This window comes from Cicer arietinum, chromosome 6 (genome assembly GCF_000331145.2).
Source record: "Cicer arietinum cultivar CDC Frontier isolate Library 1 chromosome 6, Cicar.CDCFrontier_v2.0, whole genome shotgun sequence".
Taxonomy (NCBI): Eukaryota; Viridiplantae; Streptophyta; class Magnoliopsida; order Fabales; family Fabaceae; genus Cicer; species Cicer arietinum.
In genome coordinates this window covers 56,614,396-56,633,868 of record NC_021165.2, presented here as the reverse complement: position 1 = coordinate 56,633,868, position 19,473 = coordinate 56,614,396, and the positions used below count along the sequence as shown (strand labels likewise).

Sequence of the window (19,473 nt, the reverse complement as noted above, 5' to 3'; positions counted from 1 at the left end):
AAAAAAGAATTAATAAAAAAAATACAGAGAAAGATGGCAACTTCTATATATGAATGTATTTACTTTGAGTTTTTATCTCATAAAATTAATTAAAAATGTTAATAAAGAAAAAAAAAAGAATATGGCAGGTACAAATTGTAATTTGATAGAGACTTATATGTCACGAGACATTATTTTTTCATTATAATATATGACTGTAGTATATTACCAAGTATAGTAATATGTAGAAATAAATTAACGAAAATCTATTTGGAGTTATTCAAAATAATTTTAAAATGTGACGTGACACTTGTGAAAAAAAAATGCAAAAACAATTCCGATAATTAAAATAGTAATAAATTACTCCAATAATGTGTACCAAAAAGAAAGAAATTGCTCCAATAATTACATTAGTGTAAGTGTTTGAATTCTAAATCATAAGCATTCTTCAACGATCTTAAACTAACGGACTGATTCATAAAAAAAAAAAAAAACTCACCTACAAATGTTTCTATCTCATTTCACAAGTCATCAACACATTAGATGTTATTATATTTGATAACTCACGTGTGTTAGTTGACTAATAAATTAAGATTATATAGAGTTATATCTGATTACTATAATAATTTTTTGATTGAACTCTTTTGACAATTGTTGTTTCCATATGTTTTGTATTATTTTTATATTTGATTATATTTAAATTTTGTACTAAAATTGTTGGTATTTTTGCTATATTTATGTTTTAAAATATTTTATTTTTTATTTTTACTATATTTATGTTTTAAAATATTTTTGAGATAAAGAGTGTCACAACTATCCTACGCTATGAAAATCTTAAAAGATTTATTTTGCTATTATTATTGGTAATATAATTTTTCTTTGACTTAGTCTTGAAAAATATATAAAAGGTAGAGTTTAGATGAAAATAATTAATTTTAATTTGATGTAGTTTTTTTCTTTTTTATTGTATTTTTTATTTTCATTTAATGTATTTTTATTTTATTTTATTAATATAATTTTCTTTTTATTATTATTATTAAAATTTATAATATTATTAAATTTATTATTATTATTATTATTATTATTTTTTATAATATTATTTTGAATTTTTAAATTATTTAATAATAGTAAATATAATTAATAATAGATACAAAAACTCAAAAATAATAAACAAAATTAACAGTACCCCGAGCAACCGAGGCAAAAAAGTAAGACAATGCTGTATTTAATTTTAAAAGTAGGGTATTTTGGAATTAAAAGATTAAAAGTGGTATATTGTAATCAATTCCCCAGCAATTTAGCTTACGATTCCTCGATTGCATGTGCTCATTTCCTCGCACGCTCACACTCATAGTGTGTATACACGTTACTAGTACTAAGTTTGACAAAAATCTCCTCTCGCGCAATGTAACCCCACCGAAAGCAATTGAAAATCGATTTCAGAAACACCCCACCAGAAGCAGAAAGTGAAGAAACAGAAAATGTTGAGACGCACAATAGCTTCTTTGAAATCATCTATTTCCCTTCACATCACGGAGGTAACTAACTTACTAACTAACTTTCCATTCTCATTCTCTTTCACTTCACTTCATCGATTCGTGTTCAGATATTGACCTATTTCTCATTCTAGGAAGCTTCTATACACAACGCTTATCATTGCCGTACTTTTACCACACAATCGCCTTTACACCTTCGGGTACTTTTAATTCTTTAGTTTAATTTTGGTTTTTCATGAGTGTAAAACTTCTAGAGTGGTACACCGTGGATTAATTTTTAAAAGTCATTTAAAACTCTAATTAGTATCGAGGCTTTCTTCGGAAGTATTTTTAAGTTCTCCACTCATTTTTACAGTTGAGACAGTGACTTGATTGTTGTCAATTTGAGACGAGTTAAGTTTTAATAGAGTTATTGTCTCAACCATAAAAATCAAGAAATCATTAACTTATACTTTTGATGAGTGTTGTCGATTGTTGTTAGTGTTTTGAGAAACTTTTATACACTGGTTTATAGTGGACCACTAGGTCAGCCTCACAATCAACTGTATATATGACTTTTAAGATAGCTATAAGAGTTTAATTTTGATGCAAAATCGAGGTACAAAGTTTTACAGTATCTATAAGATTGCAACTAATTATATATATGATTTTAAAAGTAGTTATGATTAAACTCAAATGCTTTTAGTGATCAGAAGATTATGATTGATTGACGGTGTAAAAAAATCATTATATTGACGGTGCCTATGAATTAAATCCTAGTTTTTTAAATTATAGTTAAACATTTTTTCTCATAGTTATAATTAGTTGATAGTGTAAAAAATCTTTACAGTTACAATGTATATCAGTCTCAAGTATCTTTTCAATATAACGAAACAGATTTTCATATATTTTAGAGACTACTTATTTTTATAGATTTTAGAAACTAAGTAGAGGAGCGAGTAATATTTGAGGGGATGAATTGAGGTTTTATTCTAATTTTTTAACTTTGTGGTGTATGCTATTTCTCTTTAACTGCATTTTTCTATCACTATCAGTGTGGTTAAATCAGTTACTTGTATGAATTCATCTAAGTAATGTTTATTTTTCATTTCTGATTGGATGGATAAACTTTTTGATTCAATATCATTATTCACTCTGGTTTTTTATATAATACAATCACGACTTTGTGGATATATTCAAATTTTAAATTGGTAATTTGGGCTGCAATAACTTCTTGATGACTTTTCCTTGCTGTTAATTTCACTTATTGCAGTTTGTGAGTCTCAACGATTTACTGTTAGCAAAACCGAAGAATTTACGGCTTTTAATAATATTGTCTCTGAGTATGATACTTCAGTGATCTCCTTATTTCTTTGTTCCCTTTGATGCAGGAAAAGGATAGGATTTGTCCCAAGCATATAGATTCGGTTATAACTTTTGTTTTAGGTAAACAGTGATGCATTTATTGTTTAAATTGTTGACTAAGTTGCAGTTAAATCAAAGGTAGCATTTTTGTAATTAAAGTGAAAATTAGAAATAAAAATACAAAACGTTTTTTCAATCTAAATAGACCATAATTTTGTGAATGCTTCAGTGAGTTTCATGCTGTTCTCTTCCTGCATATCCTGTGTTTCTATGTTGGCAAAGCAACATTATACGTGGATGTAATGTCTTCATATTTATGTTTAATATTAGAATTGGAAGGTACATCACTAAGGTTGATAAGGTCATTTTCTCGTAAGTCCTAACTTTGACCACAACAAGATATAGAAGTTAAGTTAATGCATGTTGATTGTTGATAATATCTGTAATTGAACGTCACTATCTATAAAATCATGGATTTTGTGAAGTATAATCAATGATGCTTTATGCTGGAGCTGAGACATCTAGGATGTTTATACATTCTGCAATTATATGTCCACCATTCTGGAAAAATTTACAAAGTTATTTGAAATTGTTCAAACTAGTCACATAATTAATTGTTCATTTGTTTCATGATCTAGCTAGACATTATTACACAAACGGACATGACTGAATGTTAATGACCAAATGGCTAAAATTATGCTATTTTGAATTTTGAAAGCAAAACCGACTAAAATGAATTAGTGAAGTATTAAAAGTGTATGATTATGAACCTTAAAACACCATATATTCTGTGATAGACTATATTTCTTCTGAAAGGGAAAAGGAAAAATAAATAATGCATACTCTTTCTATTAATGATTTTATCTACTATTGTTTTTTGGTTGACTTCAATTGCATGATATTTGATAATAAGACATTATTCTCCTGCTCTCAGGAGGCCCTGGTAGTGGAAAAGGTACACAATGTGCAAAAATTGTTGAAACCTTTGGATTTAAGCATCTGAGTGCTGGTGACCTGTTGAGGAAGGAGATAGTTTCTGATAGTGAATATGGGTAATTTTCTCATATTCTAAATTTATATTTGTTTCCTTGGCGCATATTTGGGATTTTAACAATAAAAACATCAAAACAGCTCGATGATTCTGGATACAATTAGGGAAGGAAAAATTGTTCCATCAGAAGTGACTGTGAAATTGATTCTAAGAGAGTTGGAATCTGGTGACAATCATAAGTTTCTTATCGATGGTTTCCCTAGAAGTGAGGAGAACCGCATAGCTTTTGAACATATTGTAAGTTTGACTTTTTAACTTTCTATCACTTAAAATCGAGTTGAAGCAAGTAACGTTCTTCTCCTTGAGCCTATTTTTTCTAATGTCAATGAATTGATATATTACTATGTTATTTTTGTACGAGAACCAATTTTTCTATGCATTGAATTAACTACAAACTTTGCCGCATTCTCTTTATTCCCTTGCGAATTCACTTTGTTTGAGTATTAGAACAAATAATTTCATCTAAATTCTTTTTTGTACTCTACCAAATAAATACTGTTCATTATGCAGACTGGATCTGAACCAAATTTTGTTCTTTTCTTTGATTGCCCTGAAGAAGAGATGGTGAAACGGGTGCTGAGCCGTAATCAGGTTCTTGATCAAATTCTTGATGATGTACTTTAGCAACTGATGAGAAACTTCTGTCTGATATATGCTGTTCATGTTATGCAGGGTCGAATTGATGACAATATAGATACAATCAAGAAACGTCTTAAAGTATTTGAGTCATTAAATCTTCCTGTGATAGATTATTATGCAAAGAAAGGGAAACTACACAGGGTAATTTTTTAGATCCAATTTTCATTTGAATTTAGTATTGTCTTATTTGAGCTAACCGTTGGCGTAAACACTTGTGAGATTGTTTGCTTTTTTTTTTTTTTTTTATCCTTTTGGTTATAGATATCTTATTACTTACCTTTAAGGTGTATGGTACTGTGTTGCTTCAATATTCTGTTTAATTTCTTCCTGGTGGGGAAATTCAAAAGCTAGTCTTTTGTGGGTTTGACTTAAATTATGATTGGACTTGGGATTTAGCTGTATGCATTGTTGTCAAAATCACACGAGTTTACGATTTTTGCCTGCAAAACCGCGTAGACTCGCTTGCAGAATCGTCAGAGAAGAAGATCGAAGCAGGAACACCGTTCCATGTCGCAGAATCGTGGAACCGCGTTGCTTTCCAATTCTGGTGCACAACCCTTGATTTCGGGTTGGGGTTTGGAGACCCTATTTGGAAAAAATATAAGAAACCCTGATTTTTGTAATTATTAAATGTTAAAAATTTAATTAGTGGGTTTTGGAAATTGGAAAGTGGTTGAACCGTTTATGTATTATCCCACTAACATAATTATAGTAGCAGTAATTAACTCACCTCTGAAAATAAAAGTAATAACCGACTAACCAAATAAATTAATTAGTAATATTATACTGAAACAAAACTTAATACCAATTATTATGTATATAAATTAATTAATTAATATATGTTTTGAATTTTAATCTTATATATGTTGATTTTTTTATTTATGATTATGATATTAGAGGTTACGATCCTACGATTTTGTATTACAATCCTTCTACTAGTTATGGTCCTATGTTTTGGTAGAATCTTACAATCCATTTTACAATTCTCCGAGTTACTATTTATCACCCTCCTTCCGAACCTTGTCCGAGTTATGTGTTTGACAACATTGGCTGTATGTTTGTTGTGCTTTATATGGATGTGAATAGGGGTGGACACTAGTTGATTACAGTCAGATTCGGTTCGAAAATTGACCACTTGAAGATAATCGAAGAGTTCTTACCGTCATTGGTATCTGTCCATTTCAAATGGTTAGGGTGGGCGGTGGGTCCGGCAGAGTACTGGGTCTGGATACTTCTGCCGATCGGCACTCCTAAAAACATATTCTTGTTAGTGCGTTGGACGTGTTTGGCCACGCTGATATTTATTTTACTGCATAGAAATTATCTGAGTAAATCTGTCTGATTATTTTTGCTCACTCAGTTACCTGATACCTGTCTGAATCCAACTGCAAAACCAGTCTCTATCTCGGTTTTGTTGGGTTCCAGCCTGGTGTTAAATTGTGATAGTTATGTGATATATTTTTTTTCTTTTATAAAATAATCAACTTCTCTGGTCACAAAATTGTACATTTCTTTCTGGTAAAAGAGTTATAAATGCTAAGCTAATCTCTGCAGATCAATGCTGTGGGAACAGAGGATGAAATATTTGAGCAAGTTCGGCCAGTTTTTGCGGCATGTGAGGTATACATTCAATTGTCATATAATGTTAGTTACAAATTTTCAAGCTGCATTATGCTACATACACAACCAATTACCTCTTCTTGGTCATGCTTACGAGTTATTAAGGTTAAGAATACTTTAGCCTTAAAGTGATTGTTTACTTTAGAAGAGCTAAATCCAATTATTATGAATAACTGGTTTTGACTGCATTTGCTAGGTGCACAAATATATACATCCACCAACATGCTGTGTTTTATAAAGCATGCCTTTGTTTGCTTGATTATATGGGGGAGAAAAGGAAAACTCCAAAATACCATATTTTTGGGTAGTTGTAAACTTGTAATTCTGTCAGATTCCCTTAACTATCACATGGTTACACATAATAATCAATCTCTGGTCATTGATTTAAAGATCAAACAGTATGCATGCACTAAATCAGTTTTGAACATTCTCAACTATTGATTAACATCTGATGGTTGAGGTCTGTAAGTGTAACTACATGACACAGTTACAACAAGGAATTTGTTTCCGAACACTTCCATCTCTTTATGTGGATTAAAATTGTTTATATTTATTTAAAAGCTGTAATAACTTGCATCATTTTATGCAGAAGAAGGCTACTATTACATGAAAGCTGTGTGAATGGGTTGTGCTGTGAGAGCATTGTATAAATTTGGGTGAATTTTGGATTTTGTGGGGACTCTATTTTTCCTAGCTAACTACAAGATCCAAATTCCTGGCTGCTTTGCTTTGGAATTTGGCTGGTCTCTTAGACTCATCCACTGCACATTTTCGAAGTGACTGGTCGGAGCAGTTCCAGTTTTATAACCATGCTGTCAAATCATATTTCTTGACAGAAATAGTAGTCGACGAATGTAAAAAAGTTTGATACCAACAATACGTTGGTTCAAATGAAAAGATTTGGATCCTTTTGAAATTTGTAATTTTGAGTCCAGTTTTATATTTGCATATAATAAAAAGAAAACATTTAGAGGGATTTTGCCTTTGGTATCTTAAGAGATTAATCTTTAACCTATTAGGTGAGAGCATACTGTCAAAAATGTGTAAAGTACTTAAAAATGGGGTATTTACTTGTTGGATTTAAAAGTGCAATGTAATAAAATAACATCAAAATAAAAGTTGAATAGAACCCTAATATTGGCTGGAGTAAATCCCATCTCATTCATCATCTTAGATTGAAACAAAAAGCATCTCTCACATCACATTTTTACTCGTTTCTTATAGTTCAAAACTTGTATGTGATAAGTATGATAATTGGAGGAAATGAGGTGGATGCTACTCATAATATCCATTTAAATTTTAATTTATCCAACGTGTCTGTTAGGCTATTAGCCCCGTATACATAGTGTGTTTTATCCATACATATTTGCAAGTACATATTTATTTACTTGTCATCCTTAATTCCATTGTATCGTAACTCTATTTTTTAGTAATTTTTTATATTTAATTTTATCACAAGTTTGCTGATATGCCGCTTGAAGATGAAGTGAAAGAATTGGCCATGCAATGTTAGGGTTCACAAGATTCCTTCTAAATGGCACGAGCTTGTGCTCAATGAAAAAGAGCACCAACAATGAGAATTAGGAAATTAAGAAAGTAGGAAACCAAACAAAGATAAAACCCTCTTTCTTTGCCAGAACACAAACCAACCCCACTTCCCATTCACCAACGACCATACCCTCAAATAAATTCCAAGAACCTGAACACACTTGTAAAGTTATATGCTTCATATTAGTAACACAACCTGTTTGATCAAATGACTAAAAGGGATGTGTCTGCATTTAATCGGAATTCACTCATATCAAGATACTGAACATTTAATTTTGTATTTTTTTTATGAAGATCTAAGAAAGTCCAGGAAAATTAGAGGTATGGAGAGAGTTAGAATGAAGCTGGTTGATATAGGGTTAGATTATTAAACAACTATACCAATTTACAACCCATGTGCGTATTTCTTGAATTATCACATGTGCTTGATACATGGTCCAATTAAATTCCAGATATTGTATCATAACATATGTGATTACAACAAGGTTACTTTAATGTACACCAACACCACATAACTTGCATTATCTTCCTTCATGTCTCGTATCAAATTCAAGAAAATATATTATTTTATTATTATTATTATTATTATTATTATTATTATTATTATTATTATTATTATTATTATTATTATTATTATTATTATTATTAGCATTATCATCATTATTATTATTATTATTGTTGTTGTTGTTATTATTATTATTATTATTATTATTATTATTATTATTATTATTATTATTATTATTATCTTCACATGACAATTAATTAACAGGTTGAGCACTTTGCAAGCTACAAGTAATGATTATCTTCTGTTTTTTATTAAGAAAATTCTTCCCATGTAGCTGTTGAGTTTTCTTTTTTTTTTTCAGTTAAATTCCTAGCCCTAAAAAATATAAAATTCATTGACATTTTCTGTTACTGTTGAAAACTGAAATCAAGGAACTATTTAATAAAAAGCTTAAACGTGACATTGAACAAAAGTCTGTTAATCGACTGACACACCCCATAAATTGATTCTTCCAGCAACCTGTGCATATGCTGCAGCCAGCAACAAATTGTGTAGTTTTGTTTGCTAGGATGTCCGATTCATAAAAATAATAATATTTTCTTGACACGTCATAAAAATACGATACTAAAAAAAATATGAATTTTTCTAACTTACAAAATTGAATTTGAAGATAATTTAGTAGTTTTCAATTGAGATAAAACATTACTTACATTAGAATAAGCGTAGATAAAACATCACTCACATTAGATAAAAATGGAATATAATTGAGTTGAAAATGGAGATCCTAACTTCCTGGCGCAATTTGTGTTATACTCATCAATTGCTAATGCCTAATTGTTTAAGAAAAGCTATAATTCAAGTTGGCTTGATGCAATCCTAAAAAACTACCAAAGAGGTCTTTAATGTTACGAGTGCTCCAAATCAAACATCATTAGCTATAAATCTCAGTCACGGGTCCATAAAAGAAAATTGGTTTTGTTGGTATAAATTAATTTATTTTAAGTTATTAATCATGTAATTGAATTTAAATGATTAATGAGTTTTAATTAAAAATAAATTGTTCAAGAAAATAATTAAAGATGAATCGTTTAGAAGAATTTAAATTCAAATTCTAACTAAAATAATTATGAACTAAACTTTACTTATCTCTCGGTCGAACTTTGAATTACTGTGATATCTTTTCCTTGAAAACTATCAAGTTAAGATTTTTTTTTCTAAGCCATCATTCTTAACTATATGGTCTCACATATGTAGGATCTCTAAATTTCTCTCAATATGTATTGAGTTCATCAATGTATCCTACTAGAAATCCACCAAGAGACATTCACGCTACATTTCCAAATATTTTGTCTAATTCATCCTTAAATCACACCGTATTGAGTAGGGATCCTAACTCTAATACAATTTTTAATGTCTCAAACTACTTTTAAGATAAATGAGCGTCCATTTGTGCACTCGTAGAAAACATACAAACATGTCTCTCATTTGATAAATGTTTTCAGTCAAGTGCACTTAACTATATAACTCCTCAAAAGAAGACACTTGATACAGAAAAGTTAAGCTAAAATTTTGAAGTCAAATATAAATTGTGCATCCCAATACCACCTACATAATCTATGAATCATTCTCAATTCAAAATAGACTAAGTTCATTTATGTTTCTTCACTAATAGATGTTCGTTGTTCATGTCTTATACACAGATGATCATTCTTCACCTTTAACAATATCAAGAAGATGCACCCTCTTATAGTATTTGACACCCACCACCCTCTATCGTCTCCGTTGTGATGCGCCTTTCACCTCCAATTCTATTTAGTAGTCTCTTTGTGACATGACACTATCCATTACCACAATTAGTGTTGTGCAAAAAATCCGATTATGAGGCTCAAATACATAACTAAATCCAAATCTATTTTAAATATCCGATTAAAATAATATGGTTATAACCCAATTCATTTACTAACCGGTTATATATCCATTCATGTTTTATTTTTTGATTTAAATTTTATCTAGTTATTATCCACTCATATTCTATTTTTGGATTTGAACCCTAAATCCTTTCTCGGAATCCTATTTCCTTTCTCTAAATTATAATTTACATACGATTTAAATTGAATTAGCAAGATGTTCTCTTTCTCTCATTAACACCAAAAAAACATTTATTGTTTCTTCTCTGATTTCGACGATAACAACGAGGTGGCTATTGTTGAACCTCAACTTCATTATTCCATTTATCTCTTCCTTATCTACATTTCAATCTCATCCTAACTTAACATGATTTCATTTTTTTCTCCATTTCTACAAATATTGAGCTTTGTATCATTCATCTCGTAGCACAAGTTTTCAATAGAAATTTCACCATTTTCACGATCATAACAAACTCTTATTTTTTCACAACAAAAAATCTATTTCATAAAAAATATTTTCACGACGACTATAATTATTGCTCAACACCCTTTATTCACCAAACACTTGCAAATGTGTCTTTTATTAATTAATATTAATAGACCCAATCACAAGATGTGCAAGGGTGAGTCACAAAACATACAAATAAAGTTATCCACGACGGTAAACACAACAAAAGCACCAACACCGAGAGAGAAAATTCATGTAAATATGATAAGTTACATCAAAACTCCCCATTTTCCATCTTAAAGCAAATCTTCCACAAACCACAATACAATTAAATAAGCTCTACCAATGAGTACACCATCACAGTAAAATAAAAAAGACCCCCTATTTTCAAATTACTCTCAATATGTACCAAAAATTCCCTTCGAAGACATGTGATAAAATTGAAGCCAATACATATAAAATAAAAGTAACTCGTATTCTTATCTAACTATTTGTTATTATTCAAATCTACCCCACCATAAGAGACTTGAAATTAGAACCCATGGATTGATTTATCGTAGTTGACATGTGAAAATTCAAACCATAACATTGAAAATATCATTTAGCACTCTGTTTTCTCCTATATGACAATCCCAACTCATTATATATATATGGACTACAAGAGAGATGATAAGAATACATAAGCATAAGAATAAGAATAAGAATCACATTGTAAAATCCACTTACATTAACCTTAGTAATACATGAAAAGTATAAACTCCCTAAAAAAAAATTAAAAACTAGATCCCCAAATGTTATATGTATAGAAACATGAGGAGATATCAAAATAAAAAAACTTACACTAACAATTACACTCATTCAAAAATAATACACTGGATAAATATTTTTTGGATTAAAAGTTACTATCATACGTATCATATCTATAAATTTTAAAATTAATCTATGATCAATTCTTATGTCATAACAATGTGTCAAAATTAACGTTGTATACAATTACATTGTTATCGTTAATCTGACGCATCTTGTTCACGTAGAAAATTCTTATAAATTAATGTCAAAATTTATAGATATGATCTATATGACAGTCGAACACCTAATTTTAAAAGAAATTTATCCGATATGATATTATTGAATGAATGTAACTATTACCATAACTTTTGGTGTGTAATTTGTTTCTTTCTCTAGAAACATTTATGAGAATGATTTTCTTTAATAGGAAAGACTATTTACAAAAGCCAGAGAATTGCTAGTCAAGAAAACAGTTTTACCAACACTTGTTTTGATCTTCTTTTGAATTGAGGACCTCACTTCCATTTCATCCAACTCATCCGTACATGTTCCTTCATCTGTTATAGCTGAACTCATCCATGTCTTTATGGTATCCCATTGAAACTTTTCATCACTACTTGTGGTACCATTCAAATGCACTAGCCCGTCTGCTGATTGCGTGAGTACATCAACGGTGTCGTCGATGTTTTCTATGCAATCGGCGATGACCAGTGTTTCGTCATGTGTTAGTTTCTTGGAACTTAATTTTTTCAACATCATTGATGCACTTCTTGATGATTTTAGAGCTAGATAGATGGATATTTTGGTTAGTGTGAAAAAGTTTGTTTTGATTTTGGATGTGTATGGGGAAAGTGACTTGTAGCATACATTTGGGTATGTGGTTGAATTGCATTGATTCTTTAAGAATTTTTTGTATGTTGAAGTGGAATTTGAATTTGTGGTGAGGTTGGATGTAGATGTTGTAGATTGAAGAAGGGTTGATATGAATAGAATGGAAAAAATTATTTTGAAGAATTTATGGTAACTCATTGAAATATCAATAAGATTATGCAATTGCAATGCCATTGGTGTTTTTGTTTTGGTTGAATTGAATTTGAAGTGCATATAAGAGGGATTTTATATTGCAAAATGTGGCAAATTTTGGTAACTTTGGTGTTATAAGTTCATTGTGTTCACAAGCAACTCTAAACCGTGCAAGAAGGGATTGCACGTGCCACATGTTGATTTCGTAGCATTGTCTAACTACACGTAATAGCAAGAATCTTGATCGCTTGGGATATACTATATGACATCAAATCAAATATTTAACGGGGAAAATAGGGATTGCACATGATCACATAATTGACATTAATTGGTAGGGTGTTTATGGTTTGGTTTATCGATTTTTGAGCAAAAATATTACCCGATCTGAAATTAAAATAATGTGTAGTTCGCTTTAGATTTTGAATGGCTTCTTTGAAAAATATGATTTGAATTAGATTAATATAATTACATATTTATATTATGTCAAATAATCTATTAAAAACGAAATTACATCAATTTATATAATATATTAAAAATTAACAATTATGACATAAACAATATAATATATAAAATTTAACATTACAAAGTAAATTATAACTAAAAATATGAAGTAGTAATAAAAATATAAAATTAGACAAAGAAGTATTATTAAAATAAAAAAGTCAACAAATAAATAATAAAAATCTCTTTTTTACTTGAAGGAGTTTTCTATTATTTAACAAATAAATACAATATTTGTGTTCATGTCTTAATTGATATTCAATCTACACCTCAAAACTTCTTAAAAACGACACAATCCATTGTCTATTAAGAAACTTGTATTCACTTGGCAATGATACAGCTATTATCATAAGAAAATAAGAAAGTGTTTAACTTCTTAACCAATTTAGACAAATCAACGCAAGTTATTCTTAAACAATCAAAAAAATTGTTCAAAAAATTTGAGAATCTTTTACAATTTAGTGCATTGAAACTAATTTTAATAGAGAATAGTTTCTATCTAATTGTTGATGCTAAAATTTCAAGTCTTAAGTGATATTTATAGCGTACATATGGTAATAATTGTTGGGGGTATGCTGCAAATCTTGAACATGAAGAACATGAAATTGATGACGATGAATGTTGCACAAATAAATTATAAAGCGTGTGTATCACATTAAGCTTCAATTCGCCGCCATCGATCTATATATATTGGATACAAACGGATTAACCGGCGAATCTCCTTCACGATACTTTGGAATCATTGAAGTAAATTGCACATTCACATCAAACCTATCAATCAATGATAGTTTACGGAATACAGTTTCTTCATTTACTCTCGTGCACTAGAGAAAAGAAGAAATGACTCAAAAATATTTTTGACATAAATTTAATTAATGTAGCATGAAAATTGTCACTCTTCTTTCTACCTCTAAAGTATCTCTATTTATAGAGATACTCATACCAATTGGTGAAAGAAAATAACTCTTGAACTCATACCAATTGGTGAAAGAAAACAACTATTGAGAAAGATTGTAACCTTTGGTAACTTAACAGATACATTGGTTTGAATTAAACTTAAGCATTGCAACCACTTGACCATGTGATACATTAAGTTATTTAATTTTGCTATGTTAATATAACTATTAAAGAATTCCAAATATATTTAGGAAATCTCTCTCATAATCCCCCACCATTTTCAAAATATATGTAAATCAGTTATTCCGGAAATCTCTTAGTTTCAGATAAAGGTATCTTACAATTTGAACCATTACTTAGTAAATTATGTTTTCCCTCATCCCCTAATAGATTGGTAGACAAGCTTTGAACCAACCATTCATTAGAACAAGTGTGCATAACTCACATATGAAATCTCGATACCATTGATCAAATTATAAAAATGACAAATTTGATAAGACTTTGTGTCTCATATCCTTTTCGTGAGAATTTAAGAGTCAAGCTCTTGAACTCTATGAAGCGGTCCACTTCATTCTCATATGGATAGACTATACCAGAAATGCACCCATAATTATATATTGCAGTAAATATATGCTATATGTCAATTAAGAGGAGACTTCATCCTACCACTTTTATTTTATGGTCCAAGTACTTTTACCCTTTTGGATGTATCTATTGTCATGTACTTCAATCACTCTAATAGTGTAGTTTCATCATTGAACTCAAAACTTAATGTTACTCAAGTGTAAGTTGATCGTTCGGCCATTGGTCATTATTTAGATATGAGCTTGTATCACATCCCTAGTGATGTCTTCAAACCATGTTCTTTGTTAGACCTTTCGTCAAAGGATCTGTAAGATTCTTTTTAGTTCTTACAAACACTATGGATATCACTCCTTTAAATCCTTTACATAGTTATATCTTAAACCAATATGTATTGATTTTCTATTATATACTTGACTATATGCTTTTAATAGTGTGTATTGACCATCACAATGTATGGATACTGATGCCATTGATTTTGGCCAAATTGGTATCTCATACAATAAATTTCATAGCCATTCAACCTCTTTACTACCTACAAATAGAACAATAAATTATACGATCATGGTGTTGTCAACAATACAAGTTTGTTTCTTTGAATCCCAAGAAACTGTACCTCTATCAAGGTTGAAGATCTATCCACTTGTGAAAACATGATCCTCAACATGGTTTACCCAATTGACATCTGTATATCCTTCCAAAACTGAACGATATCCACTATAGATTAAACTATAGTTAATTGTTTCTTTTAAATATTTTAATACTTTATTAATAGCATGTCAATGTTCTTTACTTAGATTGCTTGTATACCGACATAATCTTTCAACAACATATGTTATATCAGGTCTGGTACAAGTCATGACTTACATCAAACATCCGATTACCTTTTATATTCTTGATAATGTCGACCAACTATCACCAAACCATGATACTTTTCCATTTAATCTCTTCACATTGTATCGCATACAATTAATAAACATTTCAATTATCACATGCACAAACTTTTATGTCATTCTACCTTTTACTATATTTAATATGCATCTCAATATAAAATTATAATTCTCTTTTCAATATATCCAAGTTCAAGATATAATACATTGAATGCATTAAATATATATTGCCACAAGGTAACAAAACATGATCATAAAAATTCTTCATAATTCAATATTATAGGGTGGATCCAAACATGTAAGTCATCTACTCCTTAACAAATAAAAAATCATTTCATTTCAATTAAATAAATCATTTCTTCATAGTTATATTGTTACTAATACATGCATCATGAATTCTATTTGTTAATTCAAGATTTTATATTTAAATATGTTCATGGTAAATCCAAATAAGCATCACAATAGAAAATAAACAATGAATAAAATCATTAAGATTTTCTATCAGTTTCTTCCATAAACATTTGTCAACTTACAATAATTTTAAAATATATATCCAAATCATTTTTAATATCAAAATAAGCAAGAAATTGACATATACTTTTTATACTATCTTGCACATATAATATGAGTTAATCAATTTTAGATTTCATAACTTCTCACATGAAACGTCACTATCATTGAGACATACACTTGATATTTATGACAATTTATTTACACAACTTTAAATAAATTAATGTATTAAATATGCATCTTAAACTATACATATTTATACTTGTCAAGATTTAAGAGACCAAAATTATAAATAAACTTTCTTCCACCGGTCAACATAAATTCTTGTTCTTAGTCTAGAAACATCAACCAATAAACAAAAATTTAATCAAAATATATTATCTATAATTCCATATTATTAATTTTCCACATCCTATCTCCATATTATTATATATGCATCCGAAAAGGAAAATTTATTATATATGAATTTCAAACATGAATGTAATATATAAATGTATTAACACTAAATAACTTTTGGTGTCCAACCTTGAATTTTCATGTGATTATTTCAAAGACTTTAATTAATTTTTAAAGTCCAAACAAGCAAATTTCATGCATAAATCATATTAAATTCACATACTTGAATATATTGTAAATCATGAATATCAATCTAACCAAATGTTAAATTTAATATAAATAAATATAATTACTTTGGAGAACCACATATGAATTTAGAACTTTAAACATATTATATATATTTATATAAATTAAATGTGTACCTTTCACCATGGTCAAGAAAGTCCATCTCCTTTATAAGTTGCGATCATAAATAAATTTGATAATCGAAGACCGAATCTAAATATTATTGGATCTTTTGTTGGGGGTATGCTGCAAATCTTGAATAAGAAGAAGATGAAATTGATGAAGATGAATGTTGCACAAATAAATTCCAAAGTGTGTGTATCACACTAAGCTTTAGGTTCGATTCACCCTACCAATCTATATATATTGGATGCAAATGGGTTAACCGCTGAATCTCCTTCAGGATACTTTGGAATCATTGAAGTGAATTGCACATTCACGTCAAACCTGTCGATCAATGATAGTTTACGGAATAAACTTCTTTCATTTACGTAAATAAGGAAGAAATAACTAAGAAATATTTTTGATAGAAATTTATTTCATGTAACATGAAAATCGTCTCTCTTCTTTCTACCTCTAAATTATCTCTATTTATAGAGATACTCATACCAATTGATGAAAGAAAACAACTCTTGAACTCATACCAATTGGTGAAAGAAAACAACTCTTGAACTCATACCAATTGGTGAAAGAAAACAACTCTTGAGAAAGATTGTAATATTTGGTAACTTAACAGATGCATTGGTTTGAATTAAACTCAAACATTGCAACCACTTGACCAAGTGATACATTAAGTTATTTAATTTTGCTACATTAATATACCTATTAGAGAATTCTAAATATATTTTGAAAATTCCTCTCACAATAATATTGTTATTCATAATGTTCTTGCATGTCGTTAGTTTTGTTTTTATTCAAGTAGTGGAAATGAAATTTGTACGAATTTTTAGAACGTGGTTGTACAATATTTGACACAATCCTTTTTGAAAATTCTCGCTTTCAAAGTGCTTGATAGATATTTCGATTTTTTGTTCGTTGATTCCTCGTACCAATGAAAAATGAGGTATTGGCATATTTAGAGAGCTATTCAAGACTAGATGAAGTGGAAAATGTTTCAAGTAGATTAAACATTGATAATGAAACAGATGCATCATTAACACAAGTAGAAGATGTTTTTTGAAACTTCACTTATACTTTGTGTGATGACTTCTTCAAATTTTATTTCATCTAACCATATGATAGTCACGTGAGATTGACCAGACGATGATTCCTACAAGATACCAGATGTACTTAGGTGTTTTCTATCAAATGCATACTTATGTGTCCAAAGCCAAACTTTCATTCTCTTGGACAAACGAAGACTGTATACTAGATGCAAAGTGATAAATATTTTTCGTTTATGCTAGTTTTGAAGTCATCATCTTTCATGATTTCTTGAGTTTTTCTCAATGGATAAAACATCTACACACTCAAGAAAATTTATCAAATGACAAATAATAAATTGTTCACTTAAATATTTGGATTATCACCAAAATCAGATAGCGATTAGGATTCCAATTCATTTTGATTTCAACAATTTCTTCTTTTTAATGATGACAAACATATAGAATTGATGAACAATTTCCAATGCATAAATTTTATCAAATACTAGTTTTAATAATTCCTCGTTGAAATATCATAGTCTAGTTTTAATGAAACAGAAAATCAAAGTTTGGTTAAAGTATGAGAGTCATGTTATGATAAAATACATAAATAATGAGAGTCTAGTTACAAAATATAATAGAATTTAATTTATATATATCATTTGTGTAAAAAGAATTTATACTGACAATCAATCATAATTGTTAGATCATTAATAATATTTGATTTTTGTCATCACTACTTATAAAATTACTCACATAAATCATGATTTGTTAATTGTATAAAATATTTTAAATTGTCATTGTATAAAAATTATTGTAGTTAATAATAACTAGATCTTCAGAGGGTAGTTAAACAATGCTTTTGAAAAATGTTCCATAAATTTAAATCAATGCAGTGGTTTTACGTATTCTATTTTACAAACATCACATTCTTGTTATTATTAATTGTTTGGGGAGTTTATGTTTAATGAATGTGTGTTACCAATTATGTGTTTTTACTATGAACTTTCTAATCAATTTTTTTGTTCTTCAAATTAATTTTACTTATTATCCCCTTTTGGCGTAAGTAAAAAAAAAAAAAGTACGAAATAAAAAATTAAATAAATTGATACCACCACTGTCATGAAACCAAATAGTATATATAAGAAAGTGTCAAAAATCACTTAAATTGCGATTTTGATTTGTGTGACAATGCGTTGTGCAAAAATGTGTACTAGTATAGAAAAATAAAACCTTACCTACGAGAATTGACTTAGTTTTTGGATTTGCAAGTAAAAGAGAAGTAACAATAAACATAATTTCTTATTTGTATTTCATTGTTTATCATTTGAATTTAATATCTGTTAAGTGTTAAGTATTGTTTATCTGACTTTCTTTTATCATATTATATTTTTGAAGTTAGTCATGTTCTGTTTTTTTAGCGGACATTTGAATATCTTTTTAGATATTTATTTGTATTACTTATTTACTTTTACTTCCTTATTTACATTGACTAAATGTGTATTATTAATCTTTGATTTATTAAAATTGAGTTTTTATTATTAGGAATTAACCTTCACGTCAGATAAAATTACAATATCTGACAAAATTCTCTTTTAAGAAATTAATACTGTTGCATTTTTAATCTCGAGTCAAATAGGATTACAATAGACGACAAAATTCTCCCTCAAGAAATTTAACAATGTTGTATTTCTAGAGACCTTTACTATCTTGTTCAAGTGTTCATAGAGTTAACTCATTTGAGTACGGTATATGGTTTATTTAACAATTACCTATTTTCTCTTTTACATGATAATTTCATTTAATCTTTCCCACATGATTTTATTACAATAAGTTCATAATCTTCACATAACTATTGACCAACAACCACTATAGAAATTGTATAATAATTCATTAAAAAAAACAACATAAATGCCAAATTCACTTAGTGAACCTTGACATAAATCTCAACTAGTAACTCAAGAGCGCTTATATGAGATAA

General features: G+C 28.9%; 2 protein-coding genes across 5 annotated transcripts; one reads left to right on the top strand and one right to left on the bottom strand.

The window, feature by feature from the left end:
• The first annotated feature begins 1,283 nt into the window (after positions 1-1,283).
• LOC101502164 (UMP-CMP kinase-like) lies at positions 1,284-7,105 on the top strand. 4 transcript variants are annotated; one of them, XM_004506551.4, is made up of 9 exons: positions 1,311-1,517; positions 1,610-1,675; positions 2,846-2,900; positions 3,754-3,871; positions 3,951-4,107; positions 4,381-4,461; positions 4,543-4,650; positions 6,064-6,129; positions 6,722-6,875. In XM_004506551.4, the coding sequence occupies exons 1-9, from the start codon at positions 1,461-1,463 to the stop codon at positions 6,737-6,739; spliced, it is 726 nt and encodes a 241-aa protein (XP_004506608.1). In that variant the 5' UTR covers positions 1,311-1,460; the 3' UTR covers positions 6,740-6,875. The 4 variants fall into 4 exon arrangements, with proteins under 4 accessions (XP_073225519.1, XP_004506608.1, XP_004506607.1 ...); XM_004506550.4 differs by having other exon boundaries at positions 1,313-1,517; positions 6,719-7,105; XM_073369418.1 differs by lacking the exon at positions 1,610-1,675 and having other exon boundaries at positions 1,284-1,517; positions 6,722-7,105.
• A 4,141-nt stretch (positions 7,106-11,246) lies between these two features.
• LOC101501841 (pectinesterase inhibitor 4-like) lies at positions 11,247-12,441 on the bottom strand. Its single transcript, XM_004506547.4, has one exon. It carries the CDS (start codon positions 12,428-12,430, stop codon positions 11,747-11,749), a length of 684 nt encoding a protein of 227 aa, XP_004506604.2. The 5' UTR covers positions 12,431-12,441; the 3' UTR covers positions 11,247-11,746.
• Between the last annotated feature and the right edge of the window lie 7,032 nt (positions 12,442-19,473).

What these genes read in the sequence shown, in the direction of transcription:
- LOC101501841 (XM_004506547.4), bottom strand. Translation starts at nt 12,430, where the DNA reads ATGCACTTCAAATTCAATTCAACCAAAACAAAAACACCAATGGCATTG.
- LOC101502164 (XM_004506550.4), top strand. Translation starts at nt 1,461, where the DNA reads ATGTTGAGACGCACAATAGCTTCTTTGAAATCATCTATTTCCCTTCAC. An exon ending in AATCGCCTTTACACCTTCGG is followed by an intron (nt 1,676 to 2,845) that starts GTACTTTTAATT and finishes CCTTTGATGCAG; the next exon opens with GAAAAGGATAGGATTTGTCC. An exon ending in GGGTGCTGAGCCGTAATCAG is followed by an intron (nt 4,462 to 4,542) that starts GTTCTTGATCAA and finishes CATGTTATGCAG; the next exon opens with GGTCGAATTGATGACAATAT.